Source organism: Eucalyptus grandis, chromosome 9 (genome assembly GCF_016545825.1).
Source record: "Eucalyptus grandis isolate ANBG69807.140 chromosome 9, ASM1654582v1, whole genome shotgun sequence".
Lineage (NCBI taxonomy): Eukaryota > Viridiplantae > Streptophyta > Magnoliopsida > Myrtales > Myrtaceae > Eucalyptus > Eucalyptus grandis.
In genome coordinates this window covers 24,846,700-24,868,316 of record NC_052620.1, presented here as the reverse complement: position 1 = coordinate 24,868,316, position 21,617 = coordinate 24,846,700, and the positions used below count along the sequence as shown (strand labels likewise).

At 39.7% G+C, this 21,617-nt stretch overlaps 2 protein-coding genes across 3 annotated transcripts; both read left to right on the top strand.

Moving 5' to 3' along the window:
• The first annotated feature begins 1,816 nt into the window (after window positions 1-1,816).
• Window positions 1,817-21,522, top strand: LOC104418712 (protein IN CHLOROPLAST ATPASE BIOGENESIS, chloroplastic). The gene is given in 12 exon segments (XM_010030127.3): window positions 1,817-2,031; window positions 2,816-2,899; window positions 3,351-3,386; window positions 3,389-3,424; window positions 3,538-3,580; window positions 3,670-3,727; window positions 3,932-4,096; window positions 4,179-4,241; window positions 4,339-4,433; window positions 20,611-20,692; window positions 20,770-20,880; window positions 21,008-21,522. Coding segments are annotated over 12 exon segments (1,044 nt in total). The 5' UTR covers window positions 1,817-1,901; the 3' UTR covers window positions 21,149-21,522.
• On the top strand, window positions 12,046-15,733 carry LOC104418711 (O-acyltransferase WSD1-like). Of its 2 annotated transcripts, XM_039302040.1 has the most exons (7): window positions 12,046-12,121; window positions 12,372-13,126; window positions 14,462-14,534; window positions 14,632-14,699; window positions 14,772-14,984; window positions 15,075-15,212; window positions 15,329-15,733. In XM_039302040.1, the coding sequence occupies exons 2-7, from the start codon at window positions 12,374-12,376 to the stop codon at window positions 15,482-15,484; spliced, it is 1,401 nt and encodes a 466-aa protein (XP_039157974.1). In that variant the 5' UTR covers window positions 12,046-12,121; window positions 12,372-12,373; the 3' UTR covers window positions 15,485-15,733. The 2 variants fall into 2 exon arrangements, with proteins under 2 accessions (XP_039157974.1, XP_010028428.2); XM_010030126.3 differs by having other exon boundaries at window positions 12,084-13,126.
• Window positions 21,523-21,617: the final 95 nt, after the last annotated feature.

Genomic DNA, 21,617 nt, shown 5'->3' with positions numbered 1-21,617 from the left:
TTGGTAACAAATTTATGGATCACTTTGACTCAAAGCTAGCATTGGCTAAGCTTAGAGTCCAAGGCAACTCGTCCTTTCTTTGGCTTCTCAGCGTTCTCGAAAATTTTCTTTCGACCGACAAAAAAGTGTTCTCGAAAATTTCTCTTAGGATCAGTAGATAATATTTCAAATGCCAATATTTCCCTCATTTCTAGTGTTCTTCGTCCTCAATACTAGTCACTCCGGATTCCGGTCAACATGAGCCCAAAGTCAAAGGTTATCGGGAGATGTTCTTTGTTTGTAGGATTTGGATTCATCTTCTCCTTATCTAAAGGCTCCATTTGTTTCGCAAAAATGTGACGTTTTTGAAAAACATTTTCCAAAAAGTCATTTTTCAGAAAAATATAATTACTTTTTAGTGTTCGGTATTTTACGTTGTTCGGTAAGGAACATTTTTTATCTCATGCGGTCCTTTTCAATATTTTTTATTATTTTTATTTTTAAAATATAATTTAATTATTTTTTATATTTAAAAATTGATTTTTAAACTATTTTATATTTTATTTCTTTTTCTTTTTCTTTTTCTTTTCTTTATTTTTTCTGCCTCTTCTTCGACTAATTGCTGACCACGATGACGATCGACAACCAATTGAAGGCGAGCTTGAGCTCGCCCGACGTCGGCAAGCGAGCTAGAGCTCACCGCTCGCTAGATCTACAAGCCAAAGGCTCGTGCTCGCCTATCTGAGGAGGCCCGAGCTCGCTACTTGCTTGGCTCGCCATCTATCAGGTAAGTGGCAAGCTAGGCTCGAGCTCGAGGCTCGCTTGTAGCCAGTCGCCAACGATCGTCGTGGCTGGTAAATGACCAAGACAAAACTCAAAAAAAAAAAAGGAAAGGAAAAAGAATTAAAAATTCAATTTTTTATTTAGAAAAAAAGAAGATAAAAAGGTTAACATGAGTATGAGATAAGAGCAAGTGATTGGGGAAAATGTTTTCCACTTTCCGCAATCTTAGAAGACTTTTTTTCCATTCATGAAAAATGGTTTCCCCAACTAATTCATTTTCTAGAAAATATTTTTCGCAAAACAAATGGAGTTTAAGCTCCAAATCTGGTTGCTAGTCGGACAATTGTGCTTGGCTCGACGGTTGCCCAAAGTTAATGAGGATGGCCGAGGGTCGTCAAGGGTCTAGGTTCGGTTGTCCATCGTAGGTCTTGATCGTCGATAATATGGATTTGCGAGGATCTGGATTGTTGAGGTCGTGCGACCCTCGACGTTGTCTCGCTTGGCTTCTTCGACGGGTCAATCATTGCCAGGGGTTAGATTTGCCTCAACCGTCTGCTTCCACGATGGTCGCAAGCAAAGAATACCCTTTTTCTCTGGTTCTAGTTCAACGAGTATTCCTCTCTTGTCCCTATTTTATTTTCACTTCAAAGCTATTCCGCAATAAATATATATTTATTTATATTCATCGAACCAAACGATATTTATTTTAAATAAATGAACCATAAATAATTATTTTTTGGGAAATGAATTCAAAACTCTCCCAAAAATGCACCCTTAACGAATCATATCATTTGATGAATAAGATGACAATTGTAACATATAAAGACCTCGAATAATTTCTTTAAAAAAAAAAAAAGAACAAAGACATTCCGAGAAAGATGAAACGCTTCACAAGAATCACACCAATGGCTAAGTTAAAATACCAACCGGCGGTTCCCAAGGGTAAAAAATAAAAAGTAAAAAAATAGAGAGGGAAACGAGGAGGGTGAGTGTCACGTGACTCGTGAGGGCGAGCGGAAGTCGAAAGATTCGAGAGCATCGCGGAATTGAATGGCTCGGACCGTGTCGCCACCCGTCCGGGGGGGTCTCTTATCCACTTCGAGGAATTTAGAAATGGCGATGGACGCAGCCGCAGGTTCATGTCCGAGATTGCAGAGCCAAAGAGAAGAAGAAGAATGAAGGTGGGAGTGCTTCATGGAGCTCCTGGCGCGACCCTACTTCCCCTGCCACGCGTCAGAGCTGCCGTCAAATGCTCTTCCTCTTCTTCCGGTACTCTCTCCCCTTTCTCTCTCTCTCTCTCGGTGAAATTTGCCTTTTCCCCACTTTTTCCCGGTTAAATTACTCGCGGATAAAAGACCCATTTCTCTGTTTCGTTAAGCTTTGGATGGTACTGAAGTAATCTCAATGCGTTGATTGAATTAGCCGCATCCCGACGACTTGCTCGTGAACCCCCCTGATTTCTTTGCGGGGGGGAGACAATGCGGATGTGGTGATGCCTTTCGTAATTGGATTGAGTTGAGCTTGTCTTTCTTTCGAGTGAGTGTATTGAAGTACTAACGTTCTAGGGAGCATGTGCGATTGAATAACAGTACCTTTCATTCAAGCTGGGCTTTATGCTTCGGCTGGCCGACCATGAATGATGGATTGTGGTTAACAGAATGACTTAATTTTATCTGAGGCGTTGTTAATTTGTTCAATGCCGACAGAATAGCGGCACGAAGCTGAAGTTCTAATCTCTATGGTTAAGCTTTCATTAGTTATAGCATGTATGATATGCTGCTGAACGCTGATGGTTCCTTCTCGAGGCGGGGCTCAAATATTTTCTGAAAGATTTGGTTTAGGCGATTGCGTACTCAGAGCTAAACATTTTTCCTATTGGGTTTGAAAACTGACATGTTTGCAGTGACATATCGATGCTTTAGAAAATGATAAGCTCGTGTTATGAAATTTTTTTCCCCTTCCCATCGTTGGTTTTTTATTTTCTGTATTATTATTGTTCGCTCCTTTTCATCCTTAAGCTGAGTTGCTTGGGAATTTGTCAATCAAAATGCAGGCCATTTATCATTCATCAAGGATGTGGCTGCCACTGAGCCTCCTAAGCATCTTCATTATTTGCTAAAAGTGCTTCAAACGAGAGGTAGCTTTAAGTCAAACCTTGCTCCCTTGGATTGATGATGCGTTGCTCACTGTTCATCGTATTTTATGCTTTGTGGAGAGGATGATTTCAAATATAGGGCATGATTTGTCTGGAGTGAAACTTGTCATGGCTATCTTCATTTGTATTGACCAACCTTTGAGCAAGAAATTGTTGATATCCTTTCTGCCTAGCATCCTAGCATCCTAGTTATATAAGGAAGAGGTACTCATAAAAAAAAATTATCATAGGAAGGGATGATTACTCTTTTCTGTTGCCAGCCACCCCATGTCCTGAAGTTGGACAGAGTTCATTAACATCGTAGAATGGTCAAAATGCACAAAATCAGTGTTTCAGATAAAAGATATCAACTAAAATCTAATGATTTTCTTTATTCCCTGTTTTGAGACATTACAGGACCTGTCCTTCTAATTATTAAACTATTTGCTTGCAGGTGAAACGATAGTGTCTCCAGGATCTAGGCAAGGGTTGATCCCCTAGTCATTCCTCTGGCGCAAAATCTTTCAGGTAGCATATGTAGTTTGTTTTAAAAGTGAGTACTTTGTGTCTAGGGCTAGCAACTCATGAAGCACCATCAGTTTCTTTTCTTTTTAAATGATGGAACTATTGGTCTGAATAAGGTGATGTTACTGGGTTGCTGAGGTGGCCAACAGCCCCACCAGGGTAAGAGACTGTAACTGTGGTCGACATTAGAAAGTTAATTGTAGGTCTTACCCCTTAAATTATCTGCAACTCTTTGCTATTCATCACAGGATGGAGATGCCGGTTGTTGAAGTCCGCAAGCATGGCGTGTGGCTATTAGCTAAGAATGTAATCCACTGAGCTGCAAGATTCACTTTATCCATAAACATATTGGTCACCATGTTGTCTCCAGCATCTCAGGGTTATACACTTCTTCTTATCGGTGCTATGTGCATGCAAAGCAGTCCATGAGTTGAGCTCTTGGTCTTCCCCTTTACCATAATTGTTTGCAGTCGGTGAAAGAAGCTTAGCTTTTTAGCTTCTGCAAAACAGGTTGATCAGTATATACATAGGATTCTTGTTGAAGAAGATGCCAATTCACAGAGGAGTAGTGATGAACTCTACCATGCTTCATCTGAGGCTGGTAAGGAACTTTACAACAAAGGTGATTTTGCAAAATCTCCGATGAAGAATATTGAGGCATATCTTTTGAAAAAGGTAACCAAATAAGAAAGTAAGTTAGCATTCACTTTACACTGAATGCATTTGATTCATTTTTTGCTTTTTTGTCGCTTTCCAGGTTGGTATGTTTCCAGATGTCTTAGAGCGCAAGGTGACTCGCCACTTTGACGAGGGGGATAAAGTCGGTTTCTCCCAATTTGTTCTTTTATTTCCTTTTCTTTTTCTTTCATATTGTCTGTCAATGGCATCAATGTGAACATCATAATCCTGTGTGCAAGGTTTCAGCCATGGTGACTGGAGAGTTCTATACAAAGAAAGATCTCTTTCCAGGATTTGGACGCCCTTTTGCCTTTTATGCGGAGATCTTACTAAGGTCTGTTAATTCTACTTTATTCTCATGCTACTTTCCTATTCTCTCTCTCTCTCTCTCTCTCAATTATACTAATTTGAAGAATTTTAAGACTTGATTGCACTTTTTGTAAGTAGGAGGATTCAATTGCACATTTATGATAAATTTTAAGATTTTTAGTAAACATATCCCCTTTTCTAATATGTTCAATCTTTACTTTATGCACAATCCTTTTTTTTTTCAATGTGATCCCTATTAATATTTTTGTTCAAATTAAAATTTTCATTAAAAAAAAGTATGTCGGGCCAATAAATCGTAGTTAAATGATGTAATGGAGACATGGCATTTTTATAATTTTTTTAGTAACACAAAACAATCATATTTAAAAGGATTAATACTACGAAGAACTCCAAACGAATACAATTACGACAAATTTACCAAAAACCAATTTTTTGGCTAAAAACACCCCAAACTATGATAAATCTATCCAAACTAATTTTTTAACTACTTAAAACTTTAAATTGATATATTTGTGACAAATGTACCCTGCATTAGTTTCTGTTAAATTGGATTCACACCACAAAAAAACCAAACTAATACACCTATGACAAATTGAAGTAAATCCCAAGCATTGTTGGCAATTCCAAGGGCCGGCTGGGATTGCTTGAATGACCCCAGGGTTGGCTGATTCTGGCGAGTGCACGACTCTCTCAGCTGGGATTTCTTGTATTTCATGATTACAAATGCATTTTGATGTACTCAGCTTCCAGATGATGAATCTCATTCATTGCTGCATATTTTGATGTACTCAACTTCCAGATGATGAATCTCATTCATTGCTGCAAATGCAGACCATTAACGATGTTCTTTTTGGGATCATATCAGCCGGCTTCTTCAAATACTTGGACCACCGATGTCCCAACGGTAAAAAAGGAATAGCATTTCCGACGATTCACTCCATTTTTGTCAATTCAAGGGCGATGAATCTCGAGTGACTAAAATGCTCATTTGCCTTTGTAAGCTGTGCGCGAAGGGACTCGACTAACGGGAGTGGCAGCTGTTAACTTGCGAGAACAACAGGGATTGCAGGCGAGTCTCAAATTTTTTTTTTTTTTCCTTTTAACTGAAGTTGATTGAATTGAAGTGTGGTGTTGGTATTAACCAGGAACTAACCAATTTGATGGAAGGCGACCCGGGACTGCGGTGGGGCAACAAGTTCGGGATTCTCCTCCTCCCCGTTCGCTACCACAGAAGCTGCGGCGACCCTCTCGAACACGTGAGAAAAGCCAAGTCGATGATTGACCGGAAGAAGAAATCCCTGGAGGCTCACTTCTCCTACAAAATCGTGGATATGGCCACAACTTATCTAGGAGCACGTGTAAGGATAAGTCTGCGCTTCTGCAATTCAGAAAACAGAACGACAATATGCTGACTACCGCGCAATCTATATTTGTTTTTGTTGATGCAGGCCTCGAGCCTGCTCAACTACAGGATCTTCTGCAACACCACGTTCAGCATCTCGAACGTGTTCGGCCCGCACGAGGAGATCGCGTCCGTGGGCAACCCCATCACGTACATAAGGGTGAACATCTCGAGTTTACCCCACGTAAGGCTCCAAAATACTCGCGCCTCATCATCTCTCTTTTCCTTCTTTTTCTGCGGTATCTGGAATGAAATCTTTATCAGGACTGATGTGGGGTGTTTGAGATGCGGTATATGCAGGCACTCACGATGCACATGGTGAGCTATGCGGGGAGGGCGGACATGCAGATTCTGGTGGCCAAGGACATCATCCCCGACCCTGATTTCCTGGCCAAGTGCTTTGAGGATGCTTTGCTCGAAATGAAAGCCGCAGCTTCTACTGCCTTGAAGATATAAACAGTGAAACATTCCTGCGATGTTAGGAGGGAAAATCGGTATTGTACTCTTTGTGCATGTGTGAAAAATTGATCCCACTTATATGATGTTCTCTTGGGACAAATAGAGCATTTTAGGCCATCGATCAGAATTTCATCTTATGTCTTACTTGATTGATGAAATAAGTTAGGTATTCCTTGAGTTCGGGATCTACCCACTCGATATTGGGCTCCACGCGATTGAATAAGGCAATGAAGAGAACTGACTCAATTGTCTAGCAAATAAAGCTAGGCTCATTAATATGAATTTGATGGGACAGGCTTTTGTTATTTGAATGTCCACTTGTGTCTATATTTGATCACATTACATTAACATATATTTATATATCGATCTTGCATACCTAACATAAAAAGTTATTACCTATTGTTTTTTTTTTTTTTTGGTTACAATAGTCGTGCATTGACGATAGATTTCTTAATCACTCCACGAATATTTTAATTTTTTTCCATATTTTTAACAAAACAAGGTTCGACTGCGTGTGGCTTCGGAAGGGACTTTAGGTCTTCAATGTCTTTCCAGCGAAAATTGTAGTGTTTTGGTAACAAATTTATGGATCACTTTGACTCAAAGCTAGCATTGGCTAAGCTTAGAGTCCAAGGCAACTCATCCTTTCTTTGGCTTCTTAGCGTTCTCGAAAATTTTCTTTCGACCGACAAAAAAGTGTTCTCGAAAATTTCTCTTAGGATCAGTAGATAATATTTCAAATTCCAATCTTTCCCTCATTTCTAGTGTTCTTCGTCTCTCAATACTAGTCACTCCGGATTCCGGTCAACATGAGCCCAAAGTCAAAGGTTATCGGGAGATGGTCTATGATCGGGAGATGTTCTTCGTTTGCGGGATTTGGATTCATCTTCTCCCTATCTAAGGCTCTATTCGTTTCGCAAAAAATGTAACGTTTCTGAAAAATATTTTCCAAAAAGTCATTTTTCAAAAAAATGTAATTACTTTTTGGTGTTCGGTATTTTACGTTGTTCAGTAAGGAACATTTTTTATCTCATGCAGTCCTTTTCAATATTTTTTATTATTTTTATTTTTTAAAATATAATTTAATTATTTTTCATATTTAAAAATTGATTTTTAAACTATTTTATATTTTTATTCTTATTTTCTTTTTCTTTTCTTTATTTTTTTCTTCCTCTTCTTCAGCCAATTGCTGACCACGATGACGATCGACAACCAATTGAAGGTGAGCTTGAGCTCACTCAACGTCGGCAAACGAGCTAGAGCTCACCGCTCGCTAGATCTACAAGCCAAAGGCTCATGCTCGCCTATCCGAGGAGGCCCGAGCTCACTACTCGCTTGGCTCGCCATCTATCGGGTAAGTGGCAGCTAGGCTCAAGCTCGAGGCTCGCTTGTAGCCGGTCGCCAACGATCATCGTGGCTAGTAAATGACCAAGACAGAACTTTAAAAAATAAAAGGAAATGAAAAAGAATTAAAATTCAATTTTTATTTAGAAAAAAAAAGATAAAAAGGTTAACATGAGTATGAGATAAGAGCAAGTAATTGGGGAAAATGTTTTCCACTTTCCGCTATCTTAGAAGACTTTTTTTTTCCATTCATGAAAAATGGTTTCTCCAACTAATTCATTTTTCAGAAAATATTTTTCGCGAAACAAATGGAGTTTAAGCTCCAAATCTGGTTGCTAGTCGGACTTTAGATCTTCGTCGTTGATTAAATTTTGATGTTGTGTATTTATCAGCGCGCTTTGTTGTCAATAAAATTTCAGCAAAACTTTTTATATCATCATATCGTTGATAAAATTCCATTGAAGTATATGTGTTTTTTGTGTTCTATTGATACAACATTTGTCTGGAATCACCACAAACTTGTCTCCTCTTAATAAAAATCGAAGATGAATATCAGTGAAAGATATATGCTCTCCATCTCCTTCTCTTTTGTATCTCTGAGTTTTGTTGAAACTTCACAATTCTTTCATAGTTTTTGGATCATGTCAAAGCTCCCTGAAGATGACGAGAGAGTTCAAGCTCATTTTCCTACATAACTCTTTAGTTCACGTTAAAAGTCAATGAAAGCAGCAAGGGAGTCGAAACTCATTCAGCTCCTTAACTTTATGGTTCAAGTTGAAGGTGCACAAAAGTGGCAAAAGAGTCAAAGCACTATACTTTTTGGAGTCACAAAGTTGAATGATTGTGTTTCCTTTCCTACTAGATTTGGCATTTGCTAGTAGATGTAATGTGTCAATGTTATTGGAGCTTATTTATTTCTTATTATAGTTGAATGTGTGGATCTAGAATGTTGCAATGAGCTTTTTCGCTATTTCATATTTAGATAGTACAATAATCATGATGATTGATGGAAGTTATTTTCGTCTGTACATTTGTGTTTTTTAAACTATGAACTGTGAAAGATTCTTACAATTTCCATTTATGTATTTTCAAGTTTGTACTTGTCGTGACCAAATTTTTTGGATGTGAATGGATTGTTAAGCCTAGACTTAACTCGGGCTCTCTCAAACCCTTACTAATTCGCGACTTATGTTTAAGTCTTTAACATGCGATTGATTTTCAATTAGGAGTCACCACTAATCTATTTTTGATGGGTCGATTAGAAACCCAAGTAAAATAACGGGAGATTTACTTTACTCTTATGAACTAGAGACTATAGATACGAGGACTTGGTTACACTAGATTCCTCTAATGCCCTTTTGGTACCTTTTTTTTATTTTGAAAAATGTTTGGCAAGCAATTTGGATTGATTTTAAATTTATCTCCCTAACATGTGATGTGATCATGTGGGTGCGCAATCCACTAATTTAACACCCAGATTAATAATAAATAAATTGCAAAAATTTACCTCAAAATAACGAAAGTATCTGCAATGTTAAATTAAAATCAACATCAACAACCCTAGATATGGTTTCTAATTAACACACAATTTTTTGTTTTCACTTAATTAATGAAAATCATGCGATATGCAATGCAATATTAACTAAATGACCTAATTCTAATGACATGTAATTTCTAATTAAATGGGCCTAACAAAAATACTAAATAACTAACAAAAATACTAAATGACATGCACCTCAGTGAATCTAACCCTAATGACGTACACATGACATTTTTTTTCCTAAAAGAATGCATTTTATCCTAAATAATAAAACTAATTTAACCTATGACATTTTTTTTTAGTATTTTTTCATCAAATTTGAAATTTGGTAAAATGTGAAAATTACCTAACTAGATTAAGATCCTATTTAATTTATATTAGGAATTAGGTTGAGCCAAATCCTAATTTAAACTAAAATATTATCTTAACCTAAATAATTCTAAAATGCAATTTATTTAAGAAAATACTTAAACACATAATAAATTAAGAAAAATATTATCTAAAATTAAACTAAGTGCAACATTACCCTAATATGCAATGACGTGCAAAATATTCTTTAACTCTACATGACATGTATATGACGATTTTTTTTTTGTTGTTTTTGTTTCATTTCGAAATTAATAATTGTCAAATAATTAAACATGCAATCCAAATTAAAAATCCAGCAACCTAAATTGATTGATTTGATTTTTTTATTTTTTTTTATTTTCGAAAATTCATTATAAACATAATGCTTAGCCTAAATATGCAAATAACCCTAAAACATGTAATATTCTAACTCAGACATATTTCAAGATAAATAAAGCAATCAAGTCTATTCAAAATTACCCAAAAAAATATCACACATCGTTCAGATCAAAAAATAATATTTCGCAGAAAATCGATAAATTGATCTTAAGCGCTTAAAGATCAAAATATCAATTTTATTCCCACTGATTAATTATTATTTCATCGAAAGTTCTTATAGATGAAATTAAAAAAAAAAAAAAAAACCCCCAAGACGGTTGCGAGGTTGCAAATCGCGGTAATATATTGAGATTTCCAATTATGCATGGAGAAATATTTCAAACAAAGAAACCAAGATATAAAAAATAAAATAAACCAGCCTAATAAAATAAAGCAAATCTACCTAATTCAATTTTTCTTTTTTTTTAATAATTAAAAAATCTTGACCACCGGTTCGGGGCTCTGGCGAAGGGTTCCGGCGAGGGCACGACGAGCAGCACGTCCGGCGCGGGGCAACGAGGGTTGGCGGAGCTGGAGCGCGGATCGTGGATCGCGGGTCGTCGGGTCACAGGCTTCGAACGGTGGGGCGCTGCAGGGACGGCAGGAGGCCTCGGGCAGCTGCGGCGAGAAGCTTCGGCGTCTGGATCTGGCTGTAGGGCGCGACGTCCGGTGAGAGAATCGGATCGGGGCGCAGGCTCCTGTGGATCGTCTCGGGCAGTGCGAATCGTGCTCAGGTCAGGGGCTATAGCAGCGTCGCGGCATCTCGGGGTAGATCTGCTGCGGAGGAGCGAGGGATCGGGTCGCGGCTTGGCGGAGCTTCAGGTTAGCGTCGGGACTGCTGGCGTCGCGTCGCCGCGGGTGGAGCAACGAGCAACGGTGGCCGGCGGAAGTGGAGGCGCGGTGGTGCGGCTGCGACGACGCGGTAGCTCGGGCAGCAGAGGAACACCGGAGGCAAAACCTACGAAGAAGAAGAACAGTGGTTCTTATTTTCTTTTTCTTTTCTCTCCTCACATCAACCTCACTGTTCACTCTCTGCCGCTCACGTCTCTTCTCTTCTTTTCCCTTTCTTTTTTTTTTTTCTCTCTCTCTCTCCTAAAACCGAAGAAGGCCCTCCTTTTGCTCCAAATTTTTTCGAAATTCCTCCCCTCCTCGTCCGTACGTGCACAATAAATTTAGATTTTTGAAGTGTATTTTGTTTCCAATTTTACTCGTGCATAATTTTCTGAATATATCATTGCACCACACGTGATATTTTCTTTTGTATTTTTCATATATTCTATCTAAAATTTTTCTTTTTGCTCAAAAATACATCATTTAGTGTATATTGCCTAAAAATACGAAAAACTTGAACGGAATATGTAAAAAATCTTCTCTTCACCGGCGGTCTAAAATAAAATAAAACAAAATGAAAATAAAATGTTTCTAAACTATATGCTATGTTTTTTTTTTAAATCAACCCCAAAAATTTAGGGGTCAACGGTACTAAATAATTGACATAATATAATATGCAACTATCCAATTTTATTATTACTATTAACCAAATAGTAGATAAGACATAGCAAAATATTTTATATCCCAGTAGTCTATCCAGTCCTATTTTGACTACAACTTCCAACGGCAAAATGCGGCTTTAATGATGGCTACTGTTGAGTTTGAGTTGGCTTGTTTTGATCTGAAAAGTTAGTTGTTACCTACCATCCCTGTGCATTCAATGCAAATCTAACACATGAAAACAAAAGAAAATCCTAAGGGACGAAAGGACGAGGTGGTTAGATCTTCATTTTGACTATCTACAATCGAGCATACGGCACCATTCATGTTATAGCGTATAAATATGCCTAACTGAAGCAAGACCATGAAAGATTACCGATATCCAAATGGTCCATTGGAAACAAAATTCTAGATACAAAGAGAATGACATAGGAGATACCGAACAACTTTTGACTTAAAAAAATTCATATACAAAACAATTGGAAAGCTGGAATCTTATCGAATGGTTTGATCTTTGATTACCCCGCTTAAAGGTTCACAAAGCGGACTTGTTCGCAAAACGACGTAATCGACCTTTTCATGCAAGTGTTAGAGCCTCTTTTAGCTGTCGTTTTTTAGAAAGAGACCATCGACTTGATAAATGCTTGGCGAAATGATGCTCACACCAGCGCCTCCTGCTGCGTGAAGACAAACCGCACGTGGATATCATTTCCCCCCGTCTCTTCTTCCAGTTAAGTTCTCTCAACAGGTGCAGCCAACATATTCTCAAGCGAATGCCAGAGAGCCTCGCGCAACCTCGCCTGAAAATTCCAAATCCAATACTCTCGCACTCCTTCCCCCTTCCCTACCTCACGGACAAAAGTTTCGATTTATAGACTACACCTTTAGATTCTGATTCGTGTGCGAGCCGCCAGCACTGTTGTTATTTTCTCGCCATCCCAACCGTACTGAAGATTCCCTCCTTTTCGATCTTCACGCAGGCATGGGGTCCCCGGAGAACGGCTCCGACGAGCCCCTGACACCAACAGGGCGCCTGTTCCTCCAGAAGGAGATGAACCAGGTGATCTACTGCGCCATCGGCGTGAAGCAACCCCTCGACGTTGAGGCCCTCAAGTCGGCGATCCAGAGGTCCCCCATGTTTACGCACCCCAGGTTCTGCAGCCTCATGGTGCGGGACTCCGCAGGCCGAGAGCATTGGAGGAGGACCCATGTGGACATTGACCGCCATGTCGTCCCAGTCCACGGCCCCATCGCCGAAGGCCTCTCTGACGAGGTAGCTGTCAACGAGTACCTCGGCGACCTGTCCACTGACTCACCGGGGCTCCTAGGCGACGACAAGCCCCCGTGGGACGTCCACCTTCTGATGGCCCACCGGTGCATGGTGTTCCGGATCCACCATGCACTCGGCGATGGGATCTTGCTGATGTCAATGTTCCTGGCCTCGTGCCGGCAGGTGGACGACCCCGAGGCGCTGCCGACAATCGGTCCTCCGTCATCAGCTAAGAGGAGGACGGGTGGCAGCGGCGAGTGGTGGAAGGCAGTAGTGGGGGTGTTGGGGGTGATGTGGTTCACATTGGTCTTTGTGGTGGAGTTCGTGCTACAGAGCATGTGGGTGAGTGATCGGAGGACGCCGCTGAGCGGTGGCGCAGGGGTGGAACTCTGGCCGAGGAAGCTGGCCACGGCGAAGTTTTTGCTGGAGGACATGAAAGTGGTCAAGTCGGCGGTCGCAAATGCGGTCAGTTCCAAAGTTTTACATGTTTGTCACCCAAAAAAAATAATAGCACCACATATTAAATACTTTTTTAGGGATATGTGCAATTAAGTCCTAAAATTTATATAAAAAATATAATTAAGTTTTAAAACTTGTTAAATTATTATAATCGAGTTCTTCTTTTAACTTCTTTTATTTAGACTAATGGAAAATCTAACGTGACTTTTTTAATATTTTCTCCATCCTACGTGGCAATGATGTGATTTAAATTATAATTTATTTAACCCAAATATTAATTAAATTAAATAAAAAAGTATTTAAAAAAAGAAAAAAAATTAAGCTATTGGCAAGGGCGGTAGGCCCTTGCCGCAGCTGCCCATTTGGCCCTTTCCAGTGACGGGGTGGCCGTCAGCAAGGACCTCTACCCTTGCCTTGGCTCTTTTATTTGTGCTTGTTTATAAATATTTTTTATTTAATTTAATTACGCTTATGACTAAAAAATTAGTATTAAATCCAAAACGACATTGTTTCAACCTAGTGTTCTATGTTATTGTCATGTGATCGCCACATAAAAGAGAAAAAAAATATTTAAAAAAGCCCCGTCATTATTTTCTATTAGTTTAAATAGACGAAGTTAACATAAATACTCAATTATACTAATTTGATGAATTTTAGGACTTGATTGCACTTTTTGTAAGTATTAGAATTCAATTGCACTTTCGTGACAAGTTTTAAGACTTTTAGTAAACATATCCCCTTTTCTAATATGTTCAATTTTTACTTTATGCACAATCTTTTTTTTTTCAATGTGATCCCTATTAATATTTGTGTTCAAATTAAAATTTTCATTAAAAAAAAAGTATGATGGGCTGATAAATCGTAGTTAAATGATGTAATGGAGAGATGTCATGTTTATAATTTTTTTTAGTAACACAAAACAATCATATTTAAAAGGATTAATACTACAAAGAACTCCAAATGAGTACAATTATGGCAAATTTATCAAAAACCAATTTTTTCGCCTAAAAAACCTCAAACTATGATAACTTTATCCAAACGAATTTTTTAACTACTAAAAACTTTAAACTGGTATATTTGTACCATGCATTAATTTTTGTTTAATTGGATTAACACCACAAAAAAACCAAACCATACACATATGTCAAATTGAAGTAAATCCCAAGCATTGTTGGCAATTCGAAGGGCCAGCTGGGATTTGCTTAAATGACCCCCAGGGTCGACTGGCCCTGGCGAGTGCACGACTCTCTCGGCTAGGATTTCTTGTATTTCATTATTACAAATGCATTTTGATGTACTCAGCTTCCAGATGATGAATCTCATTCATTGTTGCAAATGCAGACCATTAACGATGTTCTCTTCGGGATCATATCGGCCGGCTTCTTCAAATACTTGGACCACCGATGTCCCAACGGTAAAAACGGAATAGCATTTCCGACGATTCACTCCATTTTTGTCAATTCAAGGGCGATGAATCTCGAGTGACTAAAATGCTCATTTGCCTTTGTAAGCTGTGCGCGAAGGGACTCGACTAACGGGAGTGGCAGCTGTTAACTTGCGAGAACAACAGGGATTGCAGGCGAGTCTCAAATTTTTTTTTTCCTTTTAACTGAAGTTGATTGAATTGAAGTGTGGTGTTGGTATTAACCAGGAACTAACCAATTTGATGGAAGGCGACCCGGGACTGCGGTGGGGCAACAAGTTCGGGATTCTCCTCCTCCCCGTTCGCTACCACAGAAGCTGCGGCGACCCTCTCGAACACGTGAGAAAAGCCAAGTCGATGATTGACCGGAAGAAGAAATCCCTGGAGGCTCACTTCTCCTACAAAATCGTGGATATGGCCACGACTTATCTAGGAGCACGTGTAAGGATAAGTTCGCGCTTCTGCAATTCAGAAAACAGAACGACAATATGCTGACTACCGCGCAATCTATATTTGTTTTTGCTGATGCAGGCTGCGACCCTGCTCAACTACAGGATCTTCTGCAACACCACGTTCAGCGTCTCGAACGTGTTCGGCCCGCACGAGGAGATCGCGTCCGTGGGCAACCCCATCACGTACATGAGGGTGAACACCTCTGGTTTTCCCCACGTAAGGCTTCAAAATACTCGCGCCTCATCGTCTCTCTTTTCCTTCTTTTTCTGCGGTATCTGGAATGAAATCTTTATCAGGACTGATGTGGGGTGTTTGAGATGCGGTATATGCAGGCACTCACGATGCACATGGTGAGCTATGCGGGGAGGGCGGACATGCAGATTCTGGTGGCCAAGGACATCATCCCCGACCCTGATTTCCTGGCCAAGTGCTTTGAGGATGCTTTGCTCGAAATGAAAGCCGCAGCTTCTACTGCCTTGAAGATATAAACAGTGAAACATTCCTGCGATGTTAGGAGGGAAAATCGGTATTGTACTCTTTATGCATGTGTGAAAAATTGATCCCACTTATATGATGTTCTCTTGGGACAAATAGAGCATCTTAGGCCATCGATCAGAATTTCGTCTTATGTCTTACTTGATCGATGAAATAAGTTAGGTATTCCTCGAGTTCGGGATCTACCCACTCGATATTGGGCTCCACACGATTGAATAAGGCAATGAAGAGAACTGACTCGATTGTCTAGCAAATAAAGCTAGGTTCATTAATATTAATTTGATGGGACGGGCTTTTGTTATTTGAATGTCCACTTATGTCTATATTTGATCACATCACATTAACATACATTTATATATTGATCTTGCATACCTAACATAAAAATTTATTACCTATTGTTTTTTTTTTTTTTTTTTTCGGTTACAATAGTCGTGCATTGACGATAGATGCCTCAATCGCTCCACGAATATTTTAATTTCTTTTCCATATTTTTAACAAAACAAGGTTCGACTGCGTGTGGCTTCGGAAGGGACTTTAGGTCTTCAATGTCTTTCCAGCGAAAATTGTAGTGTTTTGGTAACAAATTTATGGATCACTTTGACTCAAAGCTAGCATTGGCTAAGCTTAGAGTCCAAGGCAACTCGTCCTTTCTTTGGCTTCTCAGCGTTCTCGAAAATTTTCTTTCGACCGACAAAAAAGTGTTCTCGAAAATTTCTCTTAGGATCAGTAGATAATATTTCAAATGCCAATATTTCCCTCATTTCTAGTGTTCTTCGTCTCTCAATACTAGTCACTCCGGATTCCGGTCAACATGAGCCCAAAGTCAAAGGTTATCGGGAGATGTTCTTCGTTTGCAGGATTTGGATTCATCTTCTCCTTATCTAAAGGCTCCATTTGTTTCGCAAAAAATGTGACGTTTTTGAAAAATATTTTCCAAAAAGTCATTTTTCAGAAAAATATAATTACTTTTTAGTGTTCGGTATTTTACGCTGTTCGGTAAGGAACATTTTTTATCTCATGCGGTCCTTTTCAATATTTTTTATTATTTTTATTTTTTAAAATATAATTTAATTATTTTTTATATTTAAAAATTGATTTTTAAACTATTTTATATTTTATTTCTTATTTCTTTTTTCTTTTTCTTTTCTTTATTTTTTCTGCCTCTTCTTCGACTAATTGCTGACCACGATGACGATCGACAACCAATTGAAGGCGAGCTTGAGCTCGCCCGACGTCGGCAAGCGAGCTAGAGCTCACCGCTCGCTAGATCTACAAGCCAAAGGCTCGTGCTCGCCTATCTCGAGGAGGCCCGAGCTCGCTACTTGCTTGGCTCGCCATCTATCGTAAGTGGCAAGCTAGGCTCGAGCTCGAGGCTCGCTTGTAGCCGCCGCCAACGATCGTCGTGGCCGGTAAATGACCAAGACAAAACTCAAAAAAAAAAAAAAAAGGAAAGGAAAAAGAATTAAAAATTCAATTTTTTATTTAGAAAAAAAGAAGATAAAAAGGTTAACATGAGTATGAGATAAGAGCAAGTGATTGGGGAAAATGTTTTCCACTTTCCGCTATCTTAGAAGACTTTTTTTCCATTCATGAAAAATGGTTTCCCCAACTAATTCATTTTCTAGAAAATATTTTTCGCAAAACAAATGGAGTTTAAGCTCTAAATCTGGTTGCTAGTCGGACAATTGTGCTTGGCTCGACGGTTGCCCAAAGTTAATGAGGATGGCCGAGGGTCGTCAAGGGTCTAGGTTCGGTTGTCCATCGTAGGTCTTGATCGTCGATAACATGGATTTGCGAGGATCTGGATTGTTGAGGTCGTGCGACCCTCGACGTTGTCTCGCTTGGCTTCTTCGACGGGTCAATCATTGCCAGGGTTAGATTTGCCTCAACCGGTCTGCTTCCACGATGGTCGCAAGCAAAGAATACCCTTTTTCTCTGGTTCTAGTTCAACAAGTATTCCTCTCTTGTCCCTATTTTATTTTCACTTCAAAGCTATTCCGCAATAAATATATATTTATTTATATTCATCGAACCAAACGATATTTATTTTAAATAAATGAACCATAAATAATTATTTTTTTGGGAAATGAATTCAAAACTCTCCCAAAAATGCACCCTTAACGAATCATATCATTTGATGAATAAGATGACAATTGTAACATATAAAGACCTCGAATAATTTCTTTAAAAAAAAAAAAAAAAAAAGAACAAAGACATTCCGAGAAAGATGAAACGCTTCACAAGAATCACACCAATGGCTAAGTTAAAATACCAACCGGCGGTTCCCAAGGGTAAAAAATAAAAAGTAAAAAAATAGAGAGGGAAACGAGGAGGGTGAGTGTCACGTGACTCGTGAGGGCGAGCGGAAGTCGAAAGATTCGAGAGCATCGCGGAATTGAATGGCTCGGACCGTGTCGCCACCCGTCCGGGGGGGTCTCTTATCCACTTCGAGGAATTTAGAAATGGCGATGGACGCAGCCGCAGGTTCATGTCCGAGATTGCAGAGCCAAAGAGAAGAAGAAGAATGAAGGTGGGAGTGCTTCATGGAGCTCCTGGCGCGACCCTACTTCCCCTGCCACGCGTCAGAGCTGCCGTCAAATGCTCTTCCTCTTCTTCCGGTACTCTCTCCCCCTTTCTCTCTCTCTCTCTCTCGGTGAAATTTGCCTTTTCCCCACTTTTTCCCGGTTAAATTACTCGCGGATAAAAGACCCATTTCTCTGTTTCGTTAAGCTTTGGATGGTACTGAAGTAATCTCAATGCGTTGATTGAATTAGCCGCATCCCGACGACTTACTCGTGAACCCCCCTGATTTCTTTGCGGGGGGGAGACAATGCGGATGTGGTGATGCCTTTCGTAATTGGATTGAGTTGAGCTTGTCTTTCTTTCGAGTGAGTGTATTGAAGTACTAACGTTCTAGGGAGCATGTGCGATTGAATAACAGTACCTTTCATTCAAGCTGGGCTTTATGCTTCGGCTGGCCGACCATGAATGATGGATTGTGGTTAACAGAATGACTTAATTTTATCTGAGGCGTTGTTAATTTGTTCAATGCCGACAGAATAGCGGCACGAAGCTGAAGTTCTAATCTCTATGGTTAAGCTTTCATTAGTTATAGCATGTATGATATGCTGCTGAACGCTGATGGTTCCTTCTCGAGGCGGGGCTCAAATATTTTCTGAAAGATTTGGTTTAGGCGATTGCGTACTCAGAGCTAAACATCTTTCCTATTGGGTTTGAAAACTGACATGTTTGCAGTGACATATCGATGCTTTAGAAAATGATAAGCTCGTGTTATGAAATTTTTTTCCCTTCCCATCGTTGGTTTTTTATTTTCTGTATTATTATTGTTCGCTCCTTTTCATCCTTAAGCTGAGTTGCTTGGGAATTTGTCAATCAAAATGCAGGCCATTTATCATTCATCAAGGATGTGGCTGCCACTGAGCCTCCTAAGCATCTTCATTATTTGCTAAAAGTGCTTCAAACGAGAGGTAGCTTTAAGTCAAACCTTGCTCCCTTGGATTGATGATGCGTTGCTCACTGTTCATCGTATTTTATGCTTTGTGGAGAGGATGATTTCAAATATAGGGCATGATTTGTCTGGAGTGAAACTTGTCATGGCTATCTTCATTTGTATTGACCAACCTTTGAGCAAGAAATTGTTGATATCCTTTCTGCCTAGCATCCTAGCATCCTAGTTATATAAGGAAGAGGTACTCATAAAAAAAAATTATCATAGGAAGGGATGATTACTCTTTTCTGTTGCCAGCCACCCCATGTCTTGAAGTTGGACAGAGTTCATTAACATCGTAGAATGGTCAAAATGCACAAAATCAGTGTTTCAGCTAAAAGATATCAACTAAAATCTAATGATTTTCTTTATTCCCTGTTTTGAGACATTACAGGACCTGTCCTTCTAATTATTAAACTATTTGCTTGCAGGTGAAACGATAGTGTCTCCAGGATCTAGGCAAGGGTTGATCCCCCTAGTCATTCCTCTGGTGCAAAATCTTTCAGGTAGCATATGTAGTTTGTTTTAAAAGTGAGTACTTTGTGTCTAGGGCTAGCAACTCATGAAGCACCATCAGTTTCTTTTCTTTTTAAATGATGGAACTATTGGTCTGAATAAGGTGATGTTACTGGGTTGCTGAGGTGGCCAACAGCCCCACCAGGGTAAGAGACTGTAACTGTGGTCGACATTAGAAAGTTAATTGTAGGTCTTACCCCTTAAATTATCTGCAACTCTTTGCTATTCATCACAGGATGGAGATGCCGGTTGTTGAAGTCCGCAAGCATGGCGTGTGGCTATTAGCTAAGAATGTAATCCACTGAGCTGCAAGATTCACTTTATCCATAAACATATTGGTCACCATGTTGTCTCCAGCATCTCAGGGTTATACACTTCTTCTTATCGGTGCTATGTGCATGCAAAGCAGTCCATGAGTTGAGCTCTTGGTCTTCCCCTTTACCATAATTGTTTGCAGTCGGTGAAAGAAGCTTAGCTTTTTTAGCTTCTGCAAAACAGGTTGATCAGTATATACATAGGATTCTTGTTGAAGAAGATGCCAATTCACAGAGGAGTAGTGATGAACTCTACCATGCTTCATCTGAGGCTGGTAAGGAACTTTACAACAAAGGTGATTTTGCAAAATCTCCGATGAAGAATATTGAGGCATATCTTTTGAAAAAGGTAACCAAATAAGAAAGTAAGTTAGCATTCACTTTACACTGAATGCATTTGATTCATTTTTTGCTTTTTTGTCGCTTTCCAGGTTGGTATGTTTCCAGATGTCTTAGAGCGCAAGGTGACTCGCCACTTTGACGAGGGGGATAAAGTCGGTTTCTCCCAATTTGTTCTTTTATTTCCTTTTCTCTTTCTTTCATATTGTCTGTCAATGGCATCAATGTGAACATCATAATCCTGTGTGCAAGGTTTCAGCCATGGTGACTGGAGAGTTCTATACAAAGAAAGATCTCTTTCCAGGATTTGGACGCCCTTTTGCCTTTTATGCAGAGATCTTACTAAGGTCTGTTAATTCTACTTTATTCTCATGCTACTTTCCTATTCTCTCTGTCTCTGTCTCTCTCTCTCTCTCTATAGAAATACTTTCACATTTGGCAGAGTTGGACGGGCCTCGGAAGCTAAAGATGCTGCCAGGGTGGCTCTGAAATCGCCATGGTGGACTTTAGGCTGCGGTTATGAGGTGTGCCTATTCATTATTATAAATTCATTCTGTTTTAGTGCCTCTCGTGCTCGTTGTGAGAATGTCGGGTGGTTCAGGAAGTCGCTCAAATAGCACAGTGGGAGGATGAACAAATAGAGTACATCAAAGAAAAAGTGTCGGAAGAGGGAAAACAAGAGGATATCAAGAAGGGCAAGGCACCTGCCCAGGTATCTCGGGTTGCATAGTTCATCCATCTCCAGGAAGAAAAGAATTACTGATTGTAGAAAGAGATTCCTGTTTGATTCGTCGATTTCAAAACCTGAGGAGTAAGCGATACTTTTCATTGTAATGCAGGTCTCTTTGGACGAGGCTGCTTTCTTGCTAGACTTAGCTTCTGTTGAGGGGACCTGGTCTGACTATCTCGAGCGAATCGCCGAATGTTACAAGGAAGCTGGACTTGATGAGATAGCCAGGTTCATTCTATACCGGGATTGAGAACGCGCTGGACGAGGATCATGACATCTTTCATCGACCCAACGAAGCCGTGATCTTTTTGATTCAAAGGTGGGTTTGACTGCGAGAAAATGTCGATGGTGATGCATATCGGGCCCCAAACCCAGGGAAAGAATGAGGAATAATTTGAAGCGATCCTAGCATTTCCTGGTGAGGGGTTGGATCAGATGCAGACTCATTCCGGGATGTCAATTTCTTACATGTTTTTGAAGCAGGGGTTGATGTATGTCTTCCATTTGATTCTTTGAGTGAATGTAAAGGCTGATCTAACTGGCGAGGCTAGTCTTGTAGATTTGATGTTTTCTGTGCAATGAGCAGGCGAGTCCTGTCCTGTCCTGTGAGATTCCGCTGTCAAAGTTGATACTTTGCGATTGGCCTCCATTCATAGCCTAGCGCTCCACCAGTAGTGTAGTTTGGTGGTGCATATGATTCTATAAAGCACAAACAACTA

Bases quoted from the DNA above. Each gene is read 5' to 3' on its own strand.
- LOC104418711 (XM_039302040.1), top strand. From the start codon at position 12,374: ATGGGGTCCCCGGAGAACGGCTCCGACGAGCCCCTGACACCAACAGGG. The intron at 14,535-14,631 runs GTAAAAACGGAA...TGCCTTTGTAAG, and splicing joins GGACCACCGATGTCCCAACG to CTGTGCGCGAAGGGACTCGA. The intron at 14,985-15,074 runs GTAAGGATAAGT...TTGCTGATGCAG, and splicing joins CGACTTATCTAGGAGCACGT to GCTGCGACCCTGCTCAACTA.